The sequence below is a fragment of the Eretmochelys imbricata genome, chromosome 28, assembly GCF_965152235.1.
Source record: "Eretmochelys imbricata isolate rEreImb1 chromosome 28, rEreImb1.hap1, whole genome shotgun sequence".
In the NCBI taxonomy this organism is placed as follows: Eukaryota; Metazoa; Chordata; order Testudines; family Cheloniidae; genus Eretmochelys; species Eretmochelys imbricata.
In genome coordinates this window covers 5,302,611-5,329,802 of record NC_135599.1, presented here as the reverse complement: position 1 = coordinate 5,329,802, position 27,192 = coordinate 5,302,611, and the positions used below count along the sequence as shown (strand labels likewise).

Here is a 27,192-nt window from a genome sequence, read left to right as displayed (position 1 = left end):
CCACAACTTCCTCCGTAGTTGGCAGGATTCAAACCTGCACAGGGAGACCCCCCCCCACTCCAAGGGATTTCGAGTCCACCACCTTAACCACTCAGCCACAACTACTTGCTTTATAGAGCGCTCTCACGACACTCTCGTTCTGTTCTTACTGAGTGATCGTTTCCAATTGTTTCCTCAGACCAGCGTCCACAACACACTCACTGCTGTGCTGTTGTGTAAGTGTGCCCAGGGCTGAACAAGAATTCCTGCTCGTTTCCCTTCTGGCTGGAGCATGAGGAGAGTGTGTTTGTGGCCAGTGATGTTGCTGTAGATTGTTGTAAAATTCCTGCCTCGATAATTCAGACAGTCCCTTTCCCGTCATATCCCCAGTACATCAGTGACTGTAATAGCAGGGGGCAGGTTTTCTGTGGGGCACAGAGCTTTGCCAGGGGGTTGGTGTCTCCTTCCTTTCCTCACCCTGGAGGAAACTCAGCTTTTCATTCCATCTTTAATGTGTCATGGAATAACAACAGCGGCATGAAGAAAGAGGTGGGCAGGGTGGGCCTCAGGGGAGGGGCACAGAGGTGCAAGTGGTGGGCAGGGCAGGACGGAGAGGCACGGGTGGCAGGCTGGGTGGGTCTCATGGGTGGGGCTGAGAGGTGGGAGCGGCGGCCATGGTGGGTCTCAGGGGAGGCGTCAGAGAGGTGTGGGTGGCGGGCAGACCTTGGGGTAGGGGGCGGAGAGGAATGAGCAGCCGGCAAGGAGGCCTTGGGGAGAGAGGAGCGAGTGAAAGGTGGACCAGCAGGCCTCAGCCGAAGAGGCAGAGTGGGGTGGGAAGAAGTCCTCCTGTTAACCCAGTGCTATCTACACCGGGATTAGGCTGATATAACTGCATTGCTCAGGGAAGGTAAAATTTTTAACACCCCAAAGTAATGTTGTTACTGACTTAATTTTGTAAGATAGACCTGTCCAAAGAATCACACACACACCTTGGGAGTAAAACTTCACCCGCTTCTCTGCTTTACAGAATCGAAACACAAGAAACGCTTGTCAGGGCCCAGTGCGGGTTGGCAGGGAGTGAGGTGTGGGCAGACACGGTACATTAGCCAGAGGAAAGCACCATGGATTAGCTGGTTTAAAGCACCTGTCTTCTAAACAGGAGATCCTGGGTTCAACTCCCAGTAGTGGCTTTTGAGGCACCTGGTACTGGCTGCTATCAGAAGACAAATAACAGAGTTAGATGGACCTTTGGTCTAGCCCAGTGTAGCCGTTCTTGTTGTTTAAATTACACTCAGAGGCACTGATAATAGAGTGACTGAAAGTTTGGGTGTGAAGGGCTGATAGGTCAGTGTTCCAGTCCCCTCGCAGATGACCCCCTCCCTCTGGGACAAGGGCAGGTCTGAGCTCTCACACCAAGTGGCTCATTGGGGCTGCCAGAATCTGTGGGCGGCTCATTCAGTTTATGCTGAGGGTTGAGTCCTGCATTGTGCACCGTGTCTGAGAATGAAAATCCTAAACCTCCCTTTGAAATAACGAATACAGCAGGACCTGTTTTTGTCCCTGCCCCGAAGCAGACAGAGAAATGGAGAAATCCCATTGAGTCCAGGAGAATACTTCACTGCGGTTTTCCCTTTTTCACTTGCCAAACTCCCGCCCAAACTTCTGGGCTCCTAGAGAAGGGTCCTGAGCCTGAGCCAAGACACGTACCCTGCTACTTTACAGCCCAAGCCGCTGTCCTGGATTAATGTGACACGGGCCAGCCGTGGGTGATTCATTGCACTGTAGACGTATCCTAATGTTATGTCTATACTGCAATTAAAACACCCAGGGCACCTGTCTCAGAGCCCAGGGCAGCTGACTCAGGCTTATGGGGCTGGGGCTGCAGGGCTATAAAATGACAGTGGAGACAGATGGCCCAGTAAAGGTATCCACGCTCCCAAGGACTCTCCCAGGAACCGTGTACAATGCGGACTCCTCCGAGAAAGCCCGGAGACAATGGACACTGCTTGACTCACATCAAGGCAGCGGAACTTCCTAGCAAGTTGGAAGAGGGGAAGAGACGTCATGACTTGGCCTCACTCCCACTCTGCTCAACACCTGGCAACACATCTGGAGGACAAAGACTGAACTGAAATAATTCAGAGATCAGAAGAGAATAATAATCATCCATTCAAATGAAAGTCCCCAAACAGACTAGAATTGGTTTCCCAGCAGAAAATTTTCAATTTTGTTTTCCCAGTCAGACCTCGCCAAGGGAAGCAGAGAGAAAATGTTTGAGTTGCTTCCTCCAGAGCACCTTGACCTAGACACGCTAGCTGTGGGTCACTGTCGTGGCTGAGGTGGGGGCATTTTAATTATTTAGGCTGGTCCCAGGGTGTTTGGGGGACATTATGAGGCTGTTACCTTTTGAGATAAATACTAAGAAACAAAGAACTCTTTGAGAAATCTGGGATTTAGACGTGTTTTATTGACAGCAAGGGAGGTCTGAGTTCCTGAGAAGGTTTTTGTTTACAGGAAGCAATGTGGCTTGTACCAAAGGGGAGATGGTTGTTTGTGAAGGAGGGGAGAAGACAAAATGCACACAATGAGGATGGGATTCAAACCCATGCATGCAAAGCACAATGATTAGCAGCCCACCACTTTAACCACTTGGCCACCTCAGATGAGCTGCCAAAAAAGGGACAGAAGGAGAAATCTAAGGCCAACAGAGGTAGGAACAATAAGGAGTTTTTAAATACGAAGTGTAAGAAAGGCCTGAATGACCTCCCCCCTCACATCTAGTGATGAGCTGGGGGAAAGACTTCAGGAACAGACGGTGTTTACATAGACAGGCCTCCTCTGCCTAGGTATGCAGCAAGTATCCTTTGAATAAAAAAACAAACAAACAAAATATAAAGGTAATTTTTTGGTTTTCCTGCAGTCAGCCAAAAAAAAATGTGAAAAGAAAGGGGCATTTTTAAGCAATCATCTGTCCCCACCCAGGGGCTGGGGAATGCTTATTTTCTTTTTCAGACACTTTCTGGGCAAGCTGGTGCCAGTGGAAGAAAACCCAGAACGCCGTGGGTCCCCTGTCGCAACAAAACATTGTGTTCTGTGTTTGTCTTGTTGTTCCTGTTATTTTGGTGGATATTGTAAATTCTTCAGGCATGACACCCCCTTTTAATTGGGCATGTCGTGCTGCCCCTTTCGGGGCCAAGGGAAAATGTACCCTAATTCAACCTCTTCCACCCTCTACTCCGCCACCTCTCTCCAAATTCTCTGTGACACCCCCCATCCCCACTGTGGTCTACCCCCATCCAGAGAGCTGTGGTTCTTAATGCAACTGGTTTACAAATGACTATCGCTCTGTTCCCCACTGACTGGTCTCTCAGTACAACATTTGATAACTGTTCTGTTTACCAAAGTAGGTGAAAGAATGTTGCCATGAGTAATTTCAAACTCATTTGAATTGGATGGAGGGGAAATAAACAAGAACATCCGAAAATGGCGAGCCCCCACAAATTACCTCTGGGAAGGCTGAAACTCACTGCAGGAAGCTGACTCAGTGTCTCGAATCCAACGCTTGGAATGTGCCTGGGGCTACTGGACGGAGTGGGATTACGTCAGGGATTTGAATCATAGACTCCTAGAATCATAGAATAACAGAGTTGGAAGGGACCTCTGGAGGCCATCTAGTCCAACCCCCTGCCCAGAGCAGGACCAATCCCCACTAAATCATCCCAGCCAGGGCTTTGTCAAGCCTGACCTTAAAAACTTCTAAGGAAGGGGATTCCACCACCTCCCTAGGTAACGCATTCCAGTGTTTCACCACCCTCTTAGTAAAAAAGTTTTTCCTAATATCCAACCTAAACCTCCCCCACTGCAACTTGAGACCATTCCTCCTTGTCCTGTCATCTGCTATCACTGAGAATAGTCTAGATCCATCCTCTTTGGGTCCACCTTTCAGGTAGTTAAAAGCAGCTATCAAATCCCCCCTCATTCTTCTCTTCCGTAGACTAAACAATCCTAGTTCCCGCAGCCTCTCCTCATAACTCATGTGTTCCAGTCCCCTAATCATTTTTGTTGCCCTTCGCTGGACTCTCTCCAATTTTTCCACATCTTTCTTGTAGCGTGGGGCCCAAAACTGGACACAGTACTCCAGAAGAGGCCTCACCAATGTCGAATAGAGGGGAACGATCACGTCCCTTGATCTGCTGGCAATGCCCCTACTTATACACCCCAAAATGCCATTGGCTTTCTTGGCAACAAGGGCACACTGTTGACTCATATCCAGCTTCTCATCCACTGTCACACCTAGGTCCTTTTCTGCAGAACTGCTGCCAAGCCATTCAGTCCGTAGTCTGTAGCGGTGCATTGGATTTTTCTGTCCTAAGAGCAGGACTCTGCACTTGTCCTTGTTGAACCTCATCAGATTTCTTTTGGCCCAATCCTCCAATTTGTCTAGGTCCCTCTCTTTCCGATCCCTACCCTCCAGCGTATCTACCACTCCTCCCAGTTTAGTGTCATCCGCAAACTTGCTGAGGGTGCAATCCACACCATCCTCCAGATCATTAATGAAGATATTGAACAAAACCGGCCCCAGGACCGACCCTTGGGGCACTCCGCTAGATACCGGCTGCCAACTAGACATGGAGCCATTGATCACTACCCATTGAGCCCGACAATCTAGCCAACTTTCTACCCACCTTGTAGTGCATCCATCCAGCCCATACTTCTTTAACTTGCTGACAAGAATACTGTGGGAGACCGTGTCAAAAGCTTTGCTAAAGTCGAGGAATAACACGTCCACTGCTTTCCCTTCGTCCACAGAACCAGTTATCTCATCATAGAAGGCAATTAGATTAGTCAGGCATGACTTGCCCTTGGTGAATCCATGCTGACTGTTCCTGATCACTTTCCTCTCCTCTAAGTGCTTCAGAATTGATTTCTTGAGGACATGCTCCATGATTTTTCCGGGGACTGAGGTGAGGCTGACTGGCCTGTAGTTCCCAGGATCCTCCTTCTTCCCTTTTTTAAAGATGGCCACTACATTAGCCTTTTTCCAATCTTCCGGGACTTCGCCCGATCACCATGAGTTTTCAAAGATAATGGCCAATGGCTCCGCAATCACATCCGCCAACTCCTTTAACACTCTCGGATGCAACGCATCCGGCCTCATGGACTTGTGCATGTCCAGCTTTTCTAAATAGTCCCGAACCACTTCTTTCTCCACAGAGGGCTGGTCACCTCCTCCCCATGCTGTGCTGCCCAGGGCAGCAGTCTGGGAGCTGACCTTGTTTGTGAAGACAGAGGCAAAAAAAGCATTGAGTACATTAGCTTTTTCCACATCCTCTGTCACCAGGTTGCCTCCCTCATTTAGTAAGGGGCCCACACTTTCCTTGGCTTTCTTCTTATTGCCAGCATACCTGAAGAAACCCTTCTTGATTTGCGCTTAGCTCAACTGATGGTTGGTTGGGAAATATTATTCTAACCCTCGATCAGGGTTGGAAGGGACCTCAGGAGGTATCTAGTCCAACCCCTGCTCAAAGCAGGACCAACCCCAACTAAATCATCCCAGCCAGGGCTTTGTCAAGCCAGGCCATATAAACCTCTAAGGATAGAGATTCCTCACCTCCCTAGGTAACCCTTTCCAGTCTTCACCACCCTCCTAGGGAAATAGTGTTTCCTAATATCCAACCTAGACCTCTCCCACTGCATCTTGAGACCATTACTCCTTATTCCGTCATCTGGTACCCCTGAGAACAGGCTAGATCCATCCTCTTTGGAACCTCCTTTCAGGTAGTTGAAAGCAGCTATCAAATCCTTCTCACTCTTCTCTTCTGCAGACGAAATAATCCCAGTTCCCTCGGCCTCTCCTCGTAAGTCATGTGTTCCAGTCCCCTCATCATTTTTGTTGCCCTCCCCTGGACTCTCTCCAATTTGTTTCTGTAGTGGGAGGGGCTCTGAAAACTGGGTGCAATGCCGAATAGAGGGGAATAATCACTTCCCCCGATCTGCTGGCAATGCTCCTCCTAATGCAGCCCAATATGACCAGTTACCCATATTGAATGCAGGCTCAGCAATATTTGATAAATTGGTTGCTGTCCATTCAGTCGGTTATTTCCTACTTATTCATAACTAATGAAGATGCTCTAAGGGGATGGGAGAGAGCTGTCCCGTCCGTGTAGTTAATCCACCTCCCCAAGAGATGGGAGCTGTGTCAGTGGGAGAAGCTGTGTCGGTGGGTGGGCAAGCTGTGGGGTCTACATGTATAGATAAAGTTTAATCAGACCCCATTTTTAAAACCACCCATTGTCTGGGAATGGACAAGGAGCTCTCTGAGCAGGGCCTGTCCTTCAAAATCCTGAAGATCACTGACTTGCCTATGCCAATGCCATGGGGGGTGTAGCTCAGTGGTCGAGTGTTTGACTGCAGCTTAAGTGATCCTTGGTTCAAATCCAAGTGCCCCCTTACAAGCCTGTTCCCTTAACAAAAATAAGCACATATCCATTTCCATTATGTTCAGGAGCTCCACTGAATAGGGATGAATGGAAACACTCAGTGTTCTCCTGTGCAAATCCACAGAAACCTAGCAAACAGGTCCCTCATCTGAAATCAGTTCCAATCCTCTGAGTGTCTAGTTTATGTTTTCATCAATGAAACAAAGAAACATGAAGGCACATTTGCAGATCCTTGGTCTCCATGGGCTACAATGTGTAGAAGAACAAGAACCCCATCCCCTTGGGAGGAATGGACTAGTCTGTGTTACATTCCAATGGCAGCTGTTTAAAGGGATTGTGCTTCGAGTTCATGATCACCCGCAGCGTCTCTGTAAGGTTACCAACCACAGAGCCGGTTGTGGCTGCATCTAAGAAACCGCAGAGTTAGTGTAGTACCAGATCGTTAATTGCACAGCGTCACTTTCTGGTTTCGTTGATCATTTGGGTAGAAACAGCCATTTCCTGCCTCTCTTTCACACAGAAGGACAATTTTCTTTGTGCAGACGCAGGAACATCAAGATCTTTCTCTGTCCCTTGTGCAAAGGAGGGTGTCAAATTCCAAGGAACCTTTCTCTTCTGCGATGGAAACAATGGAGAAGCAGGGGGCCCTGGGCACCTCCATCCCTGGCCGGGAGATGTTCCCTCCCCGCTTTCTTTATGCTGCTGTTGTTATTTCATGGAGTGTCTGGGATGGCGGAAAAGCTGAGTTCACTCCAGGTGGAGGGAAAAAAGGACCCTGAGAATCTCAGGGCCTCAGGGAAAACCCAACCCTTGCTACCGGGATCACTGAGGTGCTGGGGATTTGAGCAGGAAAGGGACTGTGTGAATTGTCCAGGTGGGGAATCAATAACCATCGACAACTAGATCCACCTCATTAACCACCGACACAGGCTAATCGTGCTGCAGATAGAAGGGAAACTGGGAGCGATTCTTTGCTGTCAGCCATGGAAACAGTGACCCGAGTGCACTGCAGTGAATGTGCTGGGGAAAGGTGGACTTTACGAGCAGGTGGAAATAGCAGATCCGAGAAAAGCCTGGAGCCCCCCCCACCAGTTCTTCCACCGGGGTGAGGTGTTGAGCGACTCACAGCGCCCCCCAGCGCCGTTACCTTTCAGCAGGGGCTGGCAGCTCCAGCCAGTCAATGCAGGGGAAACGGCCGAGTGTATCTCTGCACCCTGAGTCCAGGGCAGGCCCTCTCTCTCCCCCACATAGAGAAACTGGCCCTGCTGCAAAGTGACCCCTGAGAACCAGCAACCTCCAGGACAGAGGGTTTGGCCCTCAGAGCAGGGAATGTGTCCCCCATGCTGCCGTTAGGCCCCTGGAGGCTCTGGAAACAGGAGGGCTCTGAGCGTAACCCATGCCAAACAGCCCCCGTCTGGGGATGTAGCTCAGTGGTAGAGCACATGCTTTGCATGTATGAGGCCCTGGGTTCGATCCCCAGCATCTCCAAGTCTCTTTTCACCCGGCTGCTTTGCTCAGGCCCAGAGGGGATGTGGCCCAGCAGGAGTTTCAGTCCTGCTCAGTGCGGGGCAGGTGCCCATTGCACGGAAGGTCTGTGGGGGTTTCTGCTCCTAAGTCACTTTTGTACTTTTAAGATTCCCACCCAATGGGCGGCTTGGGACAGTTGCGGATGAGAAGGGGGAATCCTCCAGCCCTGGAGGGAAAGGTCCCGTCTGCCCAGACTGAGGGGCAAGGAGATGGAGGGGCAGTCAGTGCTCAGAGGGGAGAGAGGTCAGTGATATATAATGTCTTCTGCAGTTTCCACGGTATGCATCCGATGAAGTGAGCTGTAGCTCATGAAAGCTCATGCTCAAATAAATTGGTTAGTCTCTAAGGTGCCACAAGTCCTCCTGTTCTTTTTGCGAATACAGACTAACACGGCTGTTACTCTGACACCCACCAGGGGACACTGTCTTTTTGAGGCAGGTGCAGCTGGCTTGGGATGGTGCTGACGATGGATAGAAAACAGGCTGGAGTCAATGACAGATGAGACCACAGAAGGGGAAGGCAAAGGGCAGCTCCACAGAAGGTCCTGGGTGCTCAGATGCTCCAGGTCTAGGCACCCTGGCCTGTCCTAGAGAGAGAAAAGACAAGGAGGGGCCCAGCCCCCCGACAGTCGTCCCATGGACAAGACTCTGGTTGGGAGTGGGGTGAAGGTTCCCGCTGGACAAAGGGGAGCTGAAGTCCCCCAGCGTCCTGGAATTTAAGCAATGCAAGCTTCAGACCCTGCACGGGTGGGGCCTGAGGGGCACCCGCAGAAGGTTGGGCTGGACAGGGGCGGCAGGTTTCTACAATTTTTGGTGGTTTCCAGAATGGGACCAAGTCCTGCCTCCCCGTCCACCTCCCCCCACATCTGCCTAAGGCTCTGGGAGGGAGTTTGGGTATGGGAGGGAGAGGGAAAGGGGTTGGGCTCTGGGAGGGAGTTTGGGTGTGGGCTGCGACTTGCGGCAGGGGGTTGGGGTGCAGGAGGGAATGCAGGGTGCGGGGTCTGGGCTGGGGTAGGGGGTTGGGGTGCAGGAGCAGGTGTGGGGGCAGGCTCTGGGAGGCAGTTTGGGTGCGTGGTGTGGGCTCTGGGCTGGGGCAGGGGGTTAGGGTGTGCGAGGGGGTGCAGGAGCAGGCTCTGGGAGGAAGTTTGGGTGTGGGGTGTGGGCTCTGGGCTGGGGCAGGGGGTTGGGGTGCAGGAGAGGGTGCAGGTTGGGCTCTGGGAGGGAGTTTGGGAGCAGGGGGTGGGCTCTGGGCTGGGGAAGGGGGTTGGGGTGCGAGAGCAGGTGTGGGGGGAGGCCTGTGGGAGGAAGTTTGGGTGCGGGATGTGGGTTGGGGTTGGGGTGCAGGAGGGGGTGCGGGCGCAGGCTCTGGGAGGAAGTTTGGGTGTAGGGTGTGGGCTCTGGGCTGGGGCATGGGGGTAGGGTGCAGGATGGAGTGCAGGGGGTGGACTCTGGGAGGGAGTTTGGGTGCAGGGGGTTGGGGTCTGGGCTGGGGCTTGGGGTACGGGAGAGTGTGAGGGGTGCAGCTCTTCCCTCAGGCATCTCCCAAAAGCGACCCACACCCCCCTCTAGCAGCAGCTCCTAGGTGGGGGGTCTCTGCCCATCGCTGCCCACGGACACCACCCCACCACGCCTTTCTCCCTCCCGCATCCCAAAACAAAGTCTCTGAACGCAATCCTAGAAAAAGGCAGAACCAAAGGAGTCCCTTTCGAGGATTCCCTCTGACACTGACCCCATGTCAGCCACACCCCAGCAGGAGGGACATGGAGTCAGGAACTGGGTTTTCCTCTCTCTCATCCTCGTCTTGTCCACAGGAAAGTGATTCTCCCCACACTGCAGTAATACATCTGTCTGGGCAGATGAGAGAGCTGGAAATCACTTTCAAAACTCTTTTATCCCACGGACCCTGTCAGCCTCTCTATCTCCTTTTCCCTGTGCCCTCTCCATGCCTGTCTGCTAGGAAACTCTCATTCCTGGGTTGTTTGCTCCCCCATGGCTGGATTTGCTCCTGCAAATGGGAGGAGAAATGGGGTGGGGGGCTGTTTGTGTAGAGTCATTTTATAGTCCTTCATTGCCTGCCTGGGATTTCCCCATTGCCTGCCTAGGACCCCCACCTGCCCTCCACCAGGATCTGCCAGCCCATTTGCCTGGTACCCCCTCCTCCTCCCAGCAGGACCCCCTGACGCTTTACAGGAGGACCCCTCACTCTGCGCCAGGGACCGCCCCACCACAGCGCTGTGCACTGGGCATGGCAATGGTCCCAGGAGCCAGCTGGGCAATCCCAGACAGAGCCCCTGGCACAGCACCAGGCAGCGTCTAATCCCCTGCCCCACCTGCCCAAGAGACCCCCACCCCCACTGGTCTGCAGCCAACAGGCCCCCAGCGATACCCACCTCCAAGACCCATAGCCTTTGGGCTGGGCACATCAGAACTACCCCCCGAAACCCCAAACCCTCCACATACCACCAACCTGACTAGGGTCCCCCCTGCCCAGCCACCCAGAGGCCTCCCCCTACCACAATGTCCCTTCAGCTCCCGCTGCAATCTCCCCACACAGACATGCACCCCCCCAGCAACAGTGTTCCCTCACAGTGTCTGACAAGTGGACAGAAAGTTATCACCACCCCCTGCTGGCCAGTCACACAGGCAGAGGGAGCCCGGGGGGACGCCTCTTTAACAGGAGAAGGGAAGCCATGAAGGGCCAAAATAAGTAAGACATTTCCATACTCTCTCACTAGCAAATAATGGCCACCGTGGATCCACCCCAGAGTTGGCTACAGCTTTGCACTGCGGGAAGCCCCCCTTCATGGAGACCCTTTGTCATGGGGTTTGGGATATTTCTGCACCACGCTGCACTCAGAGGGACCTCCTCATCCCGTGCCAGCTGGAGAAAAGAAAAGGGTCCAGCCAACTCTCCTGTTACCAACTGGGAACCACCCATCCCCCAAACAGGGGGAGGCCCCTGGCTTTGATGGGTATTGAATATATGGCTAGTCTCTTTTATCAGCAAACATTTTTAACAGAGAGAAAGGAGGGAACAAATGATTCTCAAAGGAGAGGGAAAGATGATCATTGTTGCAGGGGGGTTAATTTCCCAACCAGGATGGAGAAGGACTCAGGGCGACAGGTTCCCCCCAAGGAAGGACAAGTTGCTAGGATTTACAGACATGGGGAACAGCCCCAAACTCGAGAGGATTTTTAATTGACATTTGATAATGACATCCTCAGAGGGAAACCTGAGATTTGAGATCAGTGTTCAGAAATGAAAGAGAAAGGATGGAAATCTGAGGGATTTTGGATCCATTTATGCAAATTATAGAGAGGAAAGTGGAAAATGAGAGGGATTTTATAGCAGTTGTTGATAGGAGGTTGTCACGGAGTCCCTGGGCGATGCTCTGGAACTGCTCCCCATGAAGCCGGGCAGGACTCTGGGGCAGTCGCCTTTCTGGGAGCAGCCTATCTTCAGGACACACAGCTCACCCAGCTTCCACCTTCCTGGGTCTGACCTCGGACCATTCAGCCTCCTCTGCCCCTCCGTGCACTTCCCACAGCGAGTCCGCTCAGGCAGGGCTCCTGGGGAAGCCAGAGGGTCCTGCCCCCCAACTCCGCAGTCAGACGTGACTCTCAGCCAGCCAGTAAAATAGAAGGTTTATTAGATGACAGGAACATGATCTAAAACAGAGCTTGCAGGTGCAGAGAACAGGACCCCTCAGCTGGGGCCATTTTGGGGGGGGAAAGTGAGCCAGACAGCCACCTCTGCCCTTCACTCCATGTCCCAGCCAGCCCCAAACTGAAACTCCCTCCAGCCCCTCCTCCTTTGGGCTTTGTTCCTTTCCGGAGCCAGGAGGTCACCTGATTCCTTTGTTCTCCAACCCTTTAGCTCTCACCTTGCAGGGGGAGAAGGACCCAGGCCATCAGTGGCCAGGAAACAGGGTGTCGGCCATTCTCTGTGTCCAGACCCCTGCATACACCTGCCCTCTAGGGCTCTGCAATGATCATACACCCTTATCCCACCCCCTAGATACTTAAGAACTTCATAGGGGAAACTGAGGCACCCCCACACTATTCAGAGGAAACATTAAGAACAGTCCCACTTTGTCACAGAGGTCAAAGCTGAGTGTATTTCCCACCACTATTTGGTCAATGAATAGAGCGGAAATGGGCAACATTGGCAAACGTTTTAGATCCATATTCAGGAATCTGAGGAAAGGTGTCAATCTGAGATTTTCGTCGTAATTTATAATTACAGAGACAGGGAAAGCTCTCAGGGGCATATTCAATTAGAAGTAGACAACAAGAGTAAAAGTGGGGCAAACTTTTTTATGAATCTTTGAGACGTACAGAGAAAACGTGTCACAAACTACGCAACTGAGAACATGGGATAAACGCCAAGACCGGGGGGGATTTTATGTGGCTATTAAAGAACGAACTGGAAAAGGGGGACCGTTTGTGATATAAAATCCAGCCTGTCCAATACATAAACAGAGAGTGATCGTCCCCCCACCCCGCGCCACCCCCGTTCACCTGGGCAGCAGGGAGCCCTCTGAGGGGCTGACTGAAGGGGGCGGGGGGGGGGAGCTGGAGGGCTCCCTGGGGGAGGGGAGGGGGCGGTAGCGGGGGATGGGCAGGTGGGGGTCGGTGGGTGCTGGGGGCAACGGTGCTGCAGTTGGGGGGCAGCAAGTGGGACTCGGAAGCCGGGATCGGGGGCAGCCCCATGGGGGACACGTCCCCTCCCTTCCCCGCCCCGGCAGAGACCCGGCGTCTCCTCCCACCCCCACGCCGGGGCAGCCAGGTTGGGGGATGGCTCCGGGCTCCAACTTACCACCGACACCGGGACAAATCGCTGCGGATAAAACGGGGGGGGGAGGGAAATCCCCCCCCCAACGGGAGGGGAGTTTCAATGGACATGTGAGGAGGAGGGAGAGACGGGGGGGTGATCAGGGGAGACGAGAGAGCGGATCAATGGGGGGGTGGGGGGGAGTTTACAACCACGTGGGAGCTACCGAGAGGGAAAAGGGGAAAACTGGGGGGCATTTGTGCCCGTGGGGGGGGGGAAGGGGATCCAATTAACTCCCCCGCCGCCCCCCACTTCCCCCCCGGGAATTTCCTGGCTGCACAGAGACAGTTCAACCCCCACCCCCCGCAACTCCGGCTTCTCCCCCCAACAACCCCCAAAGGACCGCACCCGCCGGGCCCCAGTCTCTGCCCCCCCCAATCCCAGCCGTGCCGGGGACAGAGAGTCACTTTCCTGCCCCCCCAACAGCGCTCCCCCCCCCGCGGGGTCTCGCACTCACCGGGTCGGGGGCAGGCAGAGCCAGGGGCTGGTCCAAGCTGGGGAAAGCCACCCCCCGGCCAGGCACGGGGGGGTTAATGACAGGCCCCCCCACCACAGACCCCGGAGGGAGCCGCAGCTGCTCCTCCCAGAGACCCGACACGAGGCAGCGCCTGGGGGCGGAGCCTGGAGCAGACCGGGGGCGGGGCATCGTCTGGGGGCGGGCCCTGGAGCAGACCAGGCGCTGCCTCGTGTCGTATCTGCAGGAGGCGCATCTGCGTCTCCCCTCCGTGGTCTGTGCGGGGTGGGGCCCGTCATTAACCCCCCCGTGCCCGGCCGTGGGGGGGGGCTTTGTCCAGCTGGGACCCGCCCCGGTGAGTGGGAGACCCCGGGGGGGAGCGCTCGGCGGGGGGGGGCAGGAAAGTGACTCTCTGCCCCCCACCTGCCCATCCCCCACTGCCGCCCCCTCCCCGCCCCCAGGGAGCCCTCCAGCTCCCGCCCCCGCCCCCTTCAGTCAGCCCCTCAGAGGGCTCGCTGCTGCCCAGGTGAACGGGGGCCGTGGTGGGGGGGACCATCACTTTCTGTTTATGTATTGGACAGGCTGGATTTTATATGACAAATGGTCCCCCTCTTCCAGCTAGTCCTTTAATAGCCACATAAAATCCCCCCCGGTCTTGGCATTTATCCCATGTTCTCAGTTGCGTAGTTTGTGACACGTTTTCTCTGTACGTCTCAAAGATTCATAAAAAATACCCTCAACGTTTGCCCCACTTTTACTCTAGTTGTCTACTTCTAATTGAATATGCCCCTGAGAGCTTTCCCCGTCTCTGTAATTATAAATTACGACGAAAATCTCAGATTTACACCTTTTCTCAGATTCCTGAATATGGATCTAAAACGTTTGCCAACGTTGCCCATTTCCGCTCTATTCATTGACCAAATAGTGGTGGGAAATACACTCAGCTTTTACCTCCTATCAACAACTGCTATAAAATCCCTCTCATTTTCCACTTTCCTCTCTATAATTTGCATAAATGGATCGAAAATCCCTCAGATTTCCACCCTTTCTCTTTCATTTCTGAACACTGATCTCAAATCTCAGGTTTCCCTCTTTCGATGTCATTAACAAATGTCAATTAAAAATCCTCTTGGGTTTGGGGCTGTTCCCCATGTCTGTAAATACCAGCAAGTTGTCCTTCCTTGGGGGGAACCTGTCGCCCTGAGTCCTTCTCCATCCTGGTTGGGAAATTAACCCCCCTGCAACAATGATCATCTTTCCCTCTCCTTTAAGAATCATTTGTTCCCTCCTTTCTCTCTGTTAAAAATGTTTGCTGATAAAAGAGACTAGCCATATATTCAATACCCATCAAAGCCAGGGGCCTCCCCCTGTTTGGGGGATGGGTGGTTCCCAGTTGGTAACAGGAGAGTTGGCTGGACCCTTTTCTTTTCTCCAGCTGGCACGGGATGAGGAGGTCCCTCTGAGTGCAGCGTGGGACCAGAAGTATCCCAAACCCCATGACAAAGGGTCTCCGTGAGGGGGGGCTTCCCGCAGTGCAAAGATGTAGCCAACTCTGGGGTGGATCCATGGTGGCCATTATTTGCTAGTGACAGAGTATGGAAATGTCTTACTTATTTTGGCCCTCCATGGCTTCCCTTCTCCTGTTAAAGAGGCGTCCCCCCGGGCTCCCTCTGCCTGTGTGACTGGCCAGCAGGGGGTGGTGATAACTTTCTGTCCACTTGTCAGACACTCTGAGGGAACACTGTTGCTGGGGGGGCAGGTGTCTGTGTGGGGAGATTGCAGCGGGAGCTGAAGGGACATTGTGGTAGGGGGAGGCCTCTGCGTGGCTGGGCAGGGGGGGCCCTAGTCAGGTTGGTGGGTTCTGGAGGGTTTGGGGTTTCGGGGGGTAGTTCTGATGTGCCCAGCCCTAAGGCTATGGGTCCTGGAGGTGGGTATCGCTGGGGGCCTGTTGGCTGCAGACCAGTGGGGGTGGGGGTCTCTTGGGCAGGTGGGGCAGGGGATTAGACGCTGCCTGGTGCTGTGCCAGGGGCTCTGTCTGGGATTGCCCAGCTGGCTCCTGGGACCATTGCCATGCCCAGTGCACAGCACTGTGGTGGGGCGGTCCCTGGCGCAGAGTGAGGGGTCCTCCTGTAAAGCATCAGGGGGTCCTGCTGGGAGGAGGAGGGGGTCCCAGGCAAATGGGCTGGCAGATCCTGGTGGAAGGCAGGTGGGGGTCCTTGGCAGGCAATGGGGAAATCCCAGGCAGGCAGTGAAGGACTATAAAATTACTCTACATAAAAAGCCCCCCACCCCATTTCTCCTGCCATTTGCAGGAGCAAATCCAGCCATGGGGGAGCAAACAACCCAGGAATGAGAGTTTCCTAGCAGACAGGCATGGAGAGGGCACAGGGAAAAGGAGATAAAGAGATTGACAGGGTCCGTGGGATAAAAGAGTTTTGAAAGAGATTTCCAGCTCTCTCATCTGCCCAGACAGATGTATTACTGCAGTGTGGCGAGAATCACTTTCCTGTGGACAAGACGAGGATGAGAGAGAGGAAAACCCAGTTCCTGACTCCATGTCCCTCCTGCTGGGGTGTGGCTGCCGTGGGGTCAGTGTCAGAGGGAATCCTCGAAAGGGACTCCTTTGGTTCTGCTTTTTTCTAGGATTGCGTTCAGAGACTTTGTTTTGGGATGCGGGAGGGAGAAAGGAGGTTAAAAGTGTGTCTGTGGTCTTAGCCTGGCAGGAGGTGCCAGGTCTCTGCTGTGATCCAGAGATTGAGCATTTTCTCAGCATGGCAGAATCTCAGATCTCACTCTGCAAGGAAAGAGCCTGGGGGAAGCGTGATGTGAAATGAACTAATGCCCGTTCATAAACTTCCACAACAGCCCTTCGTGCCCGGCCAGGTTGCAGAACGACGCTCATGTTTCTTTCCGGTTCATCCCGTCCTCCCATGGGACAAGGGAGTGACATGGCTGCAGAGGAGCCAGCTCAGGTAGGGATTATTGAGGGGGTTCTGATCTGTTCCTGCAGGAGGGAGAGGGACAGCAAATACACCGGAGAGGGGAAGGTTTGCACCGTCTGGTTTGGAGGTTGCAGCGGGGCAGGAAATGCACAGGGTGGAGAAAAGGAGGAGGCTAGGGGGTGGCAGACCTGCCTGGAGTTGTTTAATAAGTGGCCTGGATTCGAGGAAGAGACCCATGAGGTTCGGAGGTGGAAATGCTCCAATCTGGTGAACAGAAAATAACCTACCTAGACGGGGCTTGGAAAAAGGACCAGAGTCGTAGTGCTGGAGCCTGACCCAACTAACCAGCGGGTGCCTTGAAATACGAAGGGGGAAGCCACCAGTCAGGCTTAGGGGAGATTCCCCGGCTTCATATCCAGCTCTCGGAGTGGCTAAGTCATTATGCAAGGTAACCTATTTCCCCTTGTTTTTTCCTGCTCGCCCCACCCCCCCTACATTCTTGTTAAACCCTGGATTTGTGCTTGAAATGGGCCACCTTGATTATCATACACATTGTAAGGAGAGTGATGACTTTAGATAAGCTATTACCAGCATGAGAGTGGGGTGGGAGGAGGTATTTTTTTCTTGATTTGTGTGTATAGAAAAAGATCTTCTCAACTTTCCACAGTTTGCATCCGATGAAGTGAGCTGCAGCTCACGAAAGCTTATGCTCAAATAAATTGGATAGTCTCTAAGGTGCCACAAATCCTCCTTTTCTTTTCACAAGGAGGAGGGTGTTGGGCTTCCGGAAAACACTGGCCCTGGTTGTAACATTATATCCGATAGTCTCAAGATCTAGGCCTGTGTTGATCAGATCTGCCACTCTGCCTTCACGGAGTTCACTCTGCTGGTTGGTTCTACCCCTTCCCCCATTCTGTGTCTGCCTTGTCTATTTAGATTGAAACTTCTTCAGGACACGGGCCATCAACGCTTCTCGGTTTGTACTGTGTCTAGCAAAATGAGGACCCACTGTTAGTAGGCCCTTAGGCACTAAGGTAATGAATATGATTGATAATCATCATCTCCTGGCACTTTGAGCCAAGGAAGCCTGCCTTGGGACGTTACTACTTCAAAGTGAGCTGGGCTTAAAAGCATGGAATATTCTTTGTGACAAGTATCCCACAAATTCCACTGACCTCCCTTGTTTTCTTTGCCTTGAGCAGGGTTTCCAGTTTCCAGAACTGATGTGATCTCGCAGCTGGAACGAGGGGAGGAGTCGTGCGTCCCAGACCTTCATGGCTCTAAGAAAAAAGTGCTCCCGAGAGCTGCCTTCATAGGTGAGGCATTGGTTAAACCAACCCCAAAACTGTCGGTGAATACAGGAAACATTTGGGATGCCCTACAAAGACCTTGTGAGCTCTCCAAGTTCAGGATTGTTCCCTGCAGATGTGGAATCATTAGGCAGAGGTCACTCATGGCTTCCCACCTATCCTGACTGACAACTGGCAGCAGGTCCCTCCCCAATCTCGCTGTCCCCTGAGATTTCTTCTGAGATACGGACCCAGAACTGATCCCTTCGTTTCTCTCCTCTGGGGAAGGTTGAAGGGAAAATCAGCTCCCTGATAGGTTTGATCTGTCCTGTACACATTTTGGTTCCTTCATCCCTTTTCCATTCTTCTCTCTGAGATTTCCTTTCTCTCTGGCGCAGGCAGAGACTTACGTCTGGATTCTCTCGGTGTCCTCTCAGGTGTTGGGATGGTGAGTGAAAACGAGGAGGAACCCCAGGAGGAAGAGGCTGAGCGAGTAGAAGCCCATGGGATGTTGTCAGGAAGGTCCAAAGGGAATGATTCTGGGAGCTGTGCACGCCCAGAAGAAACAAAAGCCTGTGAGAGTCAGCAGAGGCCAGAGGAAAACTTCGGTAGTCAGTCAGACCTTATTACACGTGAGAGAATGAACTTGGAAGGAACATGCTACACATGCCTCGAGTGTGGGAAAAGCTTCAAAGGGAGCTCAGACCTTCTCACACATCAGAGAATCCACACAGGTGAGAAACCTTACGGATGCCCTGAGTGTGGGAAACACTTCAAGCAGAGCTCACACCTTATTACACATCGGAAAATCCACACGGGTGAGAAACCTTATGGCTGCCCTGAGTGTGGGAAACACTTCAAGCAGAGCTCACACCTTATTACACATCGGAAAATCCACACGGGTGAGAAACCTTATGGATGCCCTGAGTGTGGGAAACACTTCAAGCAGAGCTCACACCTTATTAAACATCGGAAAATCCACACGGGTGAGAAACCTTATGGATGCCCTGAGTGTGGGAAACACTTCAAGCAGAGCTCACACCTGATTAGACATCGGAAAATCCACACGGGTGAGAAACCTTATGGATGCCCTGAGTGTGGGAAGCACTTCATTGACAGTTCATCCCTCCTCTCACATCAGCGAATCCACACAGGGGAGAGGCCCTACACATGCTCTCAGTGTGGGAAAAGCTTCAATCGGAGCTCAAACCTGATCACACATCAGCGAATCCACACGGGAGACGCACCCTACACATGCTCTGAGTGTGGGGAATGCTTCCGTTATAGCTCAGCCCTTACCACACATCAGAGAACGCACACAGGAGAGACCCCCTACACGTGCTCTGAGTGCGGGAAAAGCTTTAATCGGAGCTCTGTACTGACCACACATAGAAGAATCCACACAGGTGAGAAGCCTTATGGATGCTCTGAGTGTGGGAAACGCTTCAATCGGAGCTCATACTTTATCATACATCAGCGAATCCATACAGGTGAGAAACCTTATGGATGCCCTGAGTGTGGGAAACACTTCAATCAAAGCTCAGCCCTTATCACACATCAGCGAATCCACACAGGGGAGAGGCCCTACATGTGCTCTGAGTGTGGGAAACGCTTCATACGGAGCTCAACCCTTATTAGACATCAGAAAATCCACATGGGAGTGATCTGTAACAAATGCCTTGACTAGGGCTGGCCAAAGGTATTTTTTTCTTTTAAATCACATTTGCTAATTCCCACTTAGTGATCTGTGCCCCATCTTCACCGTGGTTACTCAGCTCCCCCAGATGAGTTGCCTGCTCCTGCCTTTTGCAGCTCACCCTTCTTTGGGGTCAGTCCTGTGATGTTTTCTATCAACTCCTTTCCTTTTGGGTCAAAGGAGCGTGTGTCCCTCCAGCCAGGAATGTTCATCAGCTCCAGGTGGGGGAGAGAGGTTTGTTCCCAACAAGCTACACTGAGGCAAAAACTACCCGTGCCTTACATCCACTAGGACTGTACATGGCGTTGGCTGCTCAAGTTAGTGATCTTGGTGTTAAAAGACAATTACAGTTGTCGTGCAGATGCAGCCGAGGTGCAGTGGTGGGCATTAGCTTTCCCCTTGACCTGACCTAAACTCCATCACATGTCCTAGTCTAAACAAAGCCTGAGCATCACAGTTATACTGTTCCCCCATTTAAAAACAATTGTTAGTCATCAAGTTCCCCCACCAGGATCATATTGTTTCATTCCCAGTTGTCACAGTTCATCAGAGTGCTGTTGCTTCAGGTTTTCCTGAAGGCAGATATTTTTACGGCCGTTTTCCTCCCTTAAAATATATAGAAGTATAACAAAGAGCAGGAATAGGGAAGGGATAGGGAAAAATGTCTTTTCCCCTCTGTAACAACAGAAGAACATAGGGTAAATAAGAGGAAAGCAGCTTTCTGCGGTGTAACTCCTGAGGTGTGCACGCAGATTTCGTGATGCATGATAGAAAGGGGCCATGACAGGGACACACTGCCGTGCGGGGTCAAAGTGAAGGAGCTGTGACACGCCTACCACAAGGTGCAGGAGGCAAACTGCTGCTCCATATTGGGGGCTAACTAACCCCAGCATCACGGCAAGAATCGACCTAGCAGCTGGAGAAAAAATATGTATGAGAGTCAAATACACCCCCACGTGGCCTGTCTCTTCCCCAATCTCAACACCTGGAAGATTGTCTGGAAGATTCAGAATTTGAACTGCAGAGATTGGTCCCAGGCTGAGAGGGAATTCAGTCTGTGTATTAAGAACTCAACATTGCCTGGAGCAAGCAGTGATGAGAAAAGCTGTTTGATCCAATTCTTGCTCAGTATATTCAAATTAGAGTTTAGACTGGGAGTCTATTTTCATTTGTTTTGTGACCACTTTTGACCTCTGTGACGAACACTTATACTCAGTTAAAATCTAACTTTCTGTAGTTAATAAACTTATTTTACTATTTTATACTTACTCCTGAGTTTGTCCAAAGTGCTTGGGAAAGTTGCTCACATGACAAAGGCTGGTGCATATCCCCTTTATTTTTGATGAAGTGGCGAACTAATTAATGAGCTTACACTTTTCAAGAGAAGGCCGTGAGCCGTGTAAGATGGTACATTTCTGAGGTGCAAGGCTGAGAGCTGGGGAGATATGCTGGTGTCTCTGTATAATTGAGGAGTGGTTTAAAGAGCATTCATGCAACTTAGTTGGGTGCTTTGCTGCATGTTGTTGGCCAAATGATCATAGAATCCTAGGATATTGGGGTTGGAAGGGTCCTCAGGAGGTATCTAGTCCAATCCCATGCCCAGAGGAGGACCAATCCCCAACTAAATCATCCCAGCCAGGGCTTTGTCAAGCCTGATCTTAAAAACTTCTCAGGAAGGAGATTCCACCACCTCCCGAGGAAACCCATTCCAGTGTTTCACCACCCTCCTAGTGAAAAAGTTTTTTCTAATATCCAACCTAAATCTCCCCCACTGCAAAATGACCATTACTCCTTGTCCTGTCATCTGCTGTCACTGAGAATAGTCTAGATCCGTCCTCTTTGGATCCACCTTCATTTAGTTCAAAGCAGCTATGACATCCCCCCTCATTCATCTCTTCTGTAGAGTAAACAATCCCAGTTCCCTCAGCCTCTCCTCATAAGGCATGTGTTCCAGACCCCGAATCATTTTTGTTGCCTTTCGCTGGACTCTCTCCAATTTCTCCACATCCTTCTTGTAGTGTGGGGCCCAAAACTGGACACAGTACTCCAGATGAGGCCTCACCAGTGTCGAATTGAGGGGAAGGATCACATCCCTCGATCTGCTGGCAATGCCCCTACTTATACACCCCAAAATCGGACTGATACACCCCAGTCGTCTGGGACTTCCCCCGATCACCATGAGTTTTCAAAGATATTGGCCCACGGCTCTGCAATCACATCCGCCACTACTTTAGCCCTCTCGGGTGCAACGCATCCGGCCCCATGGACTTGTGCTCGTCCAGCTTTTCTAAATAGTCCCGAACCACTTCTTTCTCCACAGAGGGCTGGTCATCTCCTCCCCATGCTGTGCTGCCCAGGGCAGCAGTCTGGGAGCTGAGCTTGTTTGTGAAGACAGGCAAAAAAAGCATTGAGTACATTAGCTTTTTTCACATCCTCTGTCACTAGGTTGCCTCCCTCATTCAGTAAGGGGCCCACACTTTCCTTGGCTTTCTCCTTGTTGCCAACATACCTGAAGAAACCCTTCTTGTTACTCTTAACATCTCTTGCTAGCTACAACTCCAGGTGTGATTTGGCCTTCCTGATTTCACTCCTGCATACCCAAGCAATATTTTTATACTCATCCCTGGTCATTTGTCCAATCTTCCACTTCTTGTAACCTTCTTTTTTGTATTTGAGATCAGCAAGGATTTCCCTGTTAAGCCACAGTAATGTCCCGAGCTCCCCAAGTCCCATTGACAGCTGAGCTCTTCCTGCCCATTGAGCCCAGCAGAGACAGTGGGTGGGGGGGTGAGTTTGTACCCAAATAACTGACAGAGCCAAGCAAAGAGCAAAGAAATGTTTCCTTCAGTCACTAGGTCTCTGTTTCTGTGGCTCACGCTCTCTCCCCTTCTCTGATAACGAGCAACGCTAAGAGAGGAAGAGGTTCAAACATGTGCTAGGTGGTGGCTAGGGTGGGATGACAAATTGAAAACCATCACAGAGCCCTCTACTGTGACACTGAGACGATCCCATTCTGACCTTTTACTGACACTTCTTTAATAACTAAAAAAAAAGAACAGGAGGACTTGTGGCACCTTAGAGGCTAACCGATTTATTTGAGCATAAGCTTTCGTGAGCTACAGAATGCATCCGATGAAGTGAGCTGTAGCTCACGAAAGCTTATGCTCAAAGAAATTGGTTAGTCTCTAAGGTGCCACAAGTCCTCCTTTCCTTTTTGCAGATACAGACTAACACGGCTGCTACTCTGAAACCTGTCGTCATTAATAACGGTTCCCCTGACGTACGTTGCTAAGATTATTTCAATAGCTCCTACACCGATACCTCCTGCCCCTTCTGGCTGGTTCATTGCGCTGTTTGGAACCTGCACCTAAAATTACACCCTCCCTGGGAGCAAGTTTCAAAACTGCCCAAGGAAACCCCATTGGGTTTCAAGTGCCGCCCAAGCAGGGAGGCAAAGGGACAGTACAGGGTCGCAGAGCTTCTCCTTTGTCCCAGGGAGAAGGATCTAGTGGGCTAGATTAGGGGGGCTAATAGTCATGACTCCTGGGTTCTATTCCTGGCTGTGGGAGGAAAGGGGTGTCGAGTGGATTAGAGTGTGTGTGGGGGGGGCTAGGAGTCAAAGAAAAAACACCTCCCTTGCGTTCAGCTTCAATGCACATTGAACAAGAACATGGCTTCTCATGTCTTAGGTTCTGATGCCATCGTGTGGCCGTTTCATTTCACTTCTTCTTGTGAAAAGGTTTGGGTGCCGTGCACAGACATGTTATTTCATGGGGAGAGACGGAGAAGTGGAAGCTGCATGGATTTCATCCTCCGAAAAATAGATTAAAATAATCCCCAGACAGCTCAGGCCCACCCGTCCCCCATCGCTGCTGCCAGTGAAGCTCAGTTCTGGGCCTGGTGTGCAGTAAATGTGGGGGAGACGCTGCCTGCCTGGACTTTTCGGGAGAAAAAGTCAGACACGACGCCATGCCTGGTGCAGGAGATGCAGATGTGTTGCTTGATTGTTTTTCTCATTTTAAATGTACTTGATCATTTCGATGGCAAAAAATCTTTGAAAAAGACCATGAAACAAAGAAGAAACCATGAAAATACTCAAGGGAGAGAGGGGGTTTCTGAGAGCCGGGGTAGAGATGGAGATGTTCATGAAACGGGGACAGACCAAAGCAGGGAGCAAAGGGGAAGGTTTTTTGTGCAGTTCCATTTTAACCAGCCTCACATCCTGGAGTCCCTAATGTCCCAGCTTACCCGCAACGTGTGACCTCGAGACTCCTCCCCACTGCAAAAACTGCAGATCCCCCAGCACTCCTTAACCTAGATGGATCCTCTGGCAACCAGATGTCTCTGCAGAACCGCCGTGGTTACTCTCCTGAGTGTCTGTTCAAGGATAGCTACTGACTTCTCCTGAGAATGCAGTTGAGTAATGGCTCTCCCATCTCTAGATGCTTTCCTGTGGGCTCTGAGAAGCAGGATGGGGCGTGTATGATAAAGTCCACGCAACATTCCCCTTTCATCCCAGCCCTGGGACGTCACCAGTTGCCACCTATCCCCTGGCAGCAGTGAGGGATGTTTCCCACTGTCCAGGAGACACCAGCCTTGGACCAAAGGCAGCTTGAGGCTTCTCCTCTCTCCCTTCTTGAATCAAGTTCATGTTTTTTCCAAGAGTTAAAGCAGCCCAAACCCCCAGGGTCTGGATTAATGTCACAAGTTTGCTATCTCTCCCTGGAAGACAACTTCTTAATGAGAGGAGTTAAATGAGATGAGTGGAGTTAAATCAGTTCTCAGCCTGAGTCCTTTGCTCTTAATCCTGAGGATATTGTCCCAGCGTGGGGCCATTTCCTGCCTCTCTTTCACACAGAAGGACAATTTTCTTTGTGCAGACGCAGGAACATCAAGATCTTTCTCTGTCCCTTGTGCAAAGCAGAGTGTCAAATTCCAAGGAACCTTCCTCTTCTGCGATGGAAACAATGGAGAAGCAGGGGGCCCTGGGCACCTCTAGCCCTGGCTGGGAGATGTTCCCTCCCTGCTTTCTTTACGCTGCTTGTTGTTATTTCATGGAGTGTCTGGGATGGGGGAAAAGCTGAGTTCACTCCAGGTGGAGGGAAAAAAGGACCCTGAGAATCTCAGGGCCTCAGGGAAAACCCAACCCCTGCTACCGGGATCACGGAGGTGCTGGGGATTTGAGCAGGAAAGGGACTGTGTGAATTGTCCAGGTGGGGAATGAATAACCATCGACAACTAGATCCACCTCATTAACCACGGACACAGGCTAATCGTGCTGCAGATAGAAGGGAAACTGGGAGCAATTCTTTGCTGTCAGCCATGGAAACAGTGACCCGAGTGCACTGCAGTAAATGTGCTGGGGAAAGCTGGACTTTACAGGCAGGTGGAAAGAGCAGATCCCTGCAGGAGTTTCAGTCCTGCTCAGTGCGGGGCAGGTGCCCATTGCACGGAAGGTCTGTGGGGGTTTCTGCTCCTAAGTCACCTTGGTACTTTTAAGATTCCCACCCAAGGGGCGGCTTGGGACAGTAGCGGATGAGAAGGGGGAATCCTCCAGCCCTGGAGGGAAAGGTCCCGTCTGCCCAGACTGAGGGGCAAGGAGACAGAGGGGCAGTCAGTGCTCAGAGAGGAGAGAGCTCAGTGATTTACACCCACCAGGGGACACTGTCTTTTTGAGGCGGGTGCAGCTGGCTTGGGATGGTGCTGACGATGGATAGAAAACAGGCTGGAGTCAAAGACAGATCAGACCACAGAAGGGGAAGGGCATCTCCATAGAAGGTCCTGGGTGCTCAGATACCCCAGTTCTAGGTACCCTGGCCTGTCCCAGAGAGAAAAGACAAAGAGGGGCCCAGCCCCCCGACAGTCATCCCATGGAGAAGAATCTGGTTGGGAGTGGGGTGAAGGTTCCCACTGGACAAAGGGGAGCTGAAGTCCCCCAGCGTCCTGGAATTTAAGCAATGCAAGCTTCAAACCCTGCACGGGTGCGGCCTGAGGGGCACCCGCAGAAGGTTGGGCTGGACAGGGGCGGCAGGTTTCTACAATTTTTGGTGGTTTCCAGAATGGGACCAAGTCCTGCCTCCCCATCCACCTCCCCCCACATCTGCCTAAGGCTCTGGGAGGGAGTTTGGGTATGGGAGGGAGAGGGAAAGGGGTTGGGCTCTGGGAGGGAGTTTGGGTGTGGGCTGTGGGTTGCGGCAGGGGGTTGGGGTGCAGGAGGGAATGCAGGGTGCGGGGTCTGGGCTGGGGTAGGGGGTTGGGGTGCAGGAGCAGGTGTGGGGGCAGGCTCTGGGAAGGAATTGCGTGTGTGGTGTGGGCTCTGGGCTGGGGCAGGGGGTTAGGGTGTGGGAGGGGGTGAGGGGTACAGGCGCTGGGATGCAGTTTGGGTGCATGTGTGGGGTCTTGGCTGGGGTATGGCGTTGGGTGCAGGAATGGGTGGGGAGGCCAGGTTCTGGGAGGGAGTTCAGGTGTGGGCTCTGGGCTGGGGTTGGGGGTTGGGGTGCAGGAGAGGGTACAGGTCAGGCTCTGGGAGGGAGTTTGGGTGTGGGGTGTGGGGTGTGGGCTCTGGGCTGGGGGAGGGGGTTGGGGTGCAGGAGAGGGTGCAGGTCAGGCTCTGGGAGGGAGTTTGAGTGCAGGGGGTGGGCTCCGGGCTGGGGAAGAGGGTTGGGGTGCGAGAGCAGGTGTGGGGGGAGGCCTGTGGGAGGAAGTTTGGGTGCGGGATGTGGGTTGGGGTTGAGGGTTGGGGTGCAGGAGGGGGTGCGGGCGCAGGCTCTGGGAAGAAGTTTGGGTGTGGGGTGTGGGCTCTGGGCTGGGGCATGGGGGTAGGGTGCAGGAGGGAGTGCAGGGGGTGGACTCTGGGAGGGAGTTTGGGTGCAGGGGGTTGGGCTCTGGGCTGGAGCTTGGGGTGCAGGAGAGAGTGAGGGTGCAGCTCTTACCTCAGGCATCTCCCAAAAGCAACCCACACCCCCCTCTGGCAGCAGCTCCTAGGTGGGGGGTCTCTACCCATCGCTTCCCACGGACACCACCCCAGCAGCTCCCATTGCCACAGATGGCAGAGTCGGCCCTCGGGGCGGGGGAGCGTGTGGAGATCCCCCCACCCCCGGGGCTGCAGGGACGCGCCAGCCGCTTCCGAGACTGGCAGGCCACACGGAGTGTAAGCAGTGTCAGGGTGAGCCTCACCCTGACATCTGGTGGTGAGGTCTGGCAAGTTGTGGAAAAGAACTTCAGGGGCCGATCTCATTTGCATAGGCACACCCACCCCGCCTAGAACGAGGCCATAGCTGCCCAAATGGTCACTTTGGCTGCTGTGGGATCCCCAGTGTCTCTGTTATTGGGGCAGGAAGAATAAATTGTTATTACCCTGATTATGGGAACTGTGCTGGGAACTGTACTTGGCCTTTTGTTATGATGGAGGGACTCACCATCAACTCAGTATCACTCGCTAGGCAAGGGTCATGGGTTCCAAAACTCTGTGAATTGAGAGAGGTTGGGGACACGTATTAATACTTGGCAGCATGGGTCCCTTGGTGATGGTCTTATATGCTAATTGCCCTTCCTTTTCTCTTCACTGTGGACTCTCAGAGGTAATTTTGATTTCGTTAGGAGTCTAGTTACAGGCTGATGAGTTCACTTTGGGCTAATGGTGTACTATCACTGAGGTTCCTATACTACAAGCTGACTTCACCAAAGAGATGAACCGAGTAAGAGCTGAAATCACTGAGCGTTGTGTTAAGTAGTGGGGGAGCCTGAAGATCTATTGTGGATAAGTTTGTGGGACGGCTGGAGTGCCTTGTGGAGAGGCTGGTGGAGTAGATCGTGGGACGGCGGGAGCTGCTGGTGGGACGTGAAGCAGTTCATGGGACGGCGGGAGCTGCTGGTGAGACGTGGAGCAGTTCGTGGGACGGCGGGAGCTGCTGGTGGGCCGCAGAGCGGAGCTGAGCGAAGCAGTTCGTGGGGCAGTTGGTGGAGTGGAGGCCTATGGAGCTGTGGGGCGGTCAGCTTCAGATCATGTAAGGTGCCTTTTACCCCCGCCCCC

General features: G+C 52.5%; 1 protein-coding gene and 2 non-coding genes across 3 annotated transcripts in view; all 3 read left to right on the top strand.

The window, feature by feature from the left end:
- Nucleotides 1-27,192, top strand: part of LOC144258216 (uncharacterized) — a 970,182-nt gene that overhangs the window by 288,246 nt on the left and 654,744 nt on the right. Inside the window, exon 3 of the mRNA XM_077806620.1 lies at nucleotides 18,195-19,086. Coding sequence (XP_077662746.1) covers nucleotides 18,195-19,086 — 892 coding nt within the window. The remainder of the gene's footprint in view (nucleotides 1-18,194; nucleotides 19,087-27,192) is intronic.
- Nucleotides 6,358-6,429, top strand: TRNAC-GCA (transfer RNA cysteine (anticodon GCA)). The gene has a single exon. It is a non-coding gene; the product is annotated as a tRNA-Cys (tRNA).
- Nucleotides 7,836-7,907, top strand: TRNAA-UGC (transfer RNA alanine (anticodon UGC)). Its single transcript has one exon. It is a non-coding gene; the product is annotated as a tRNA-Ala (tRNA).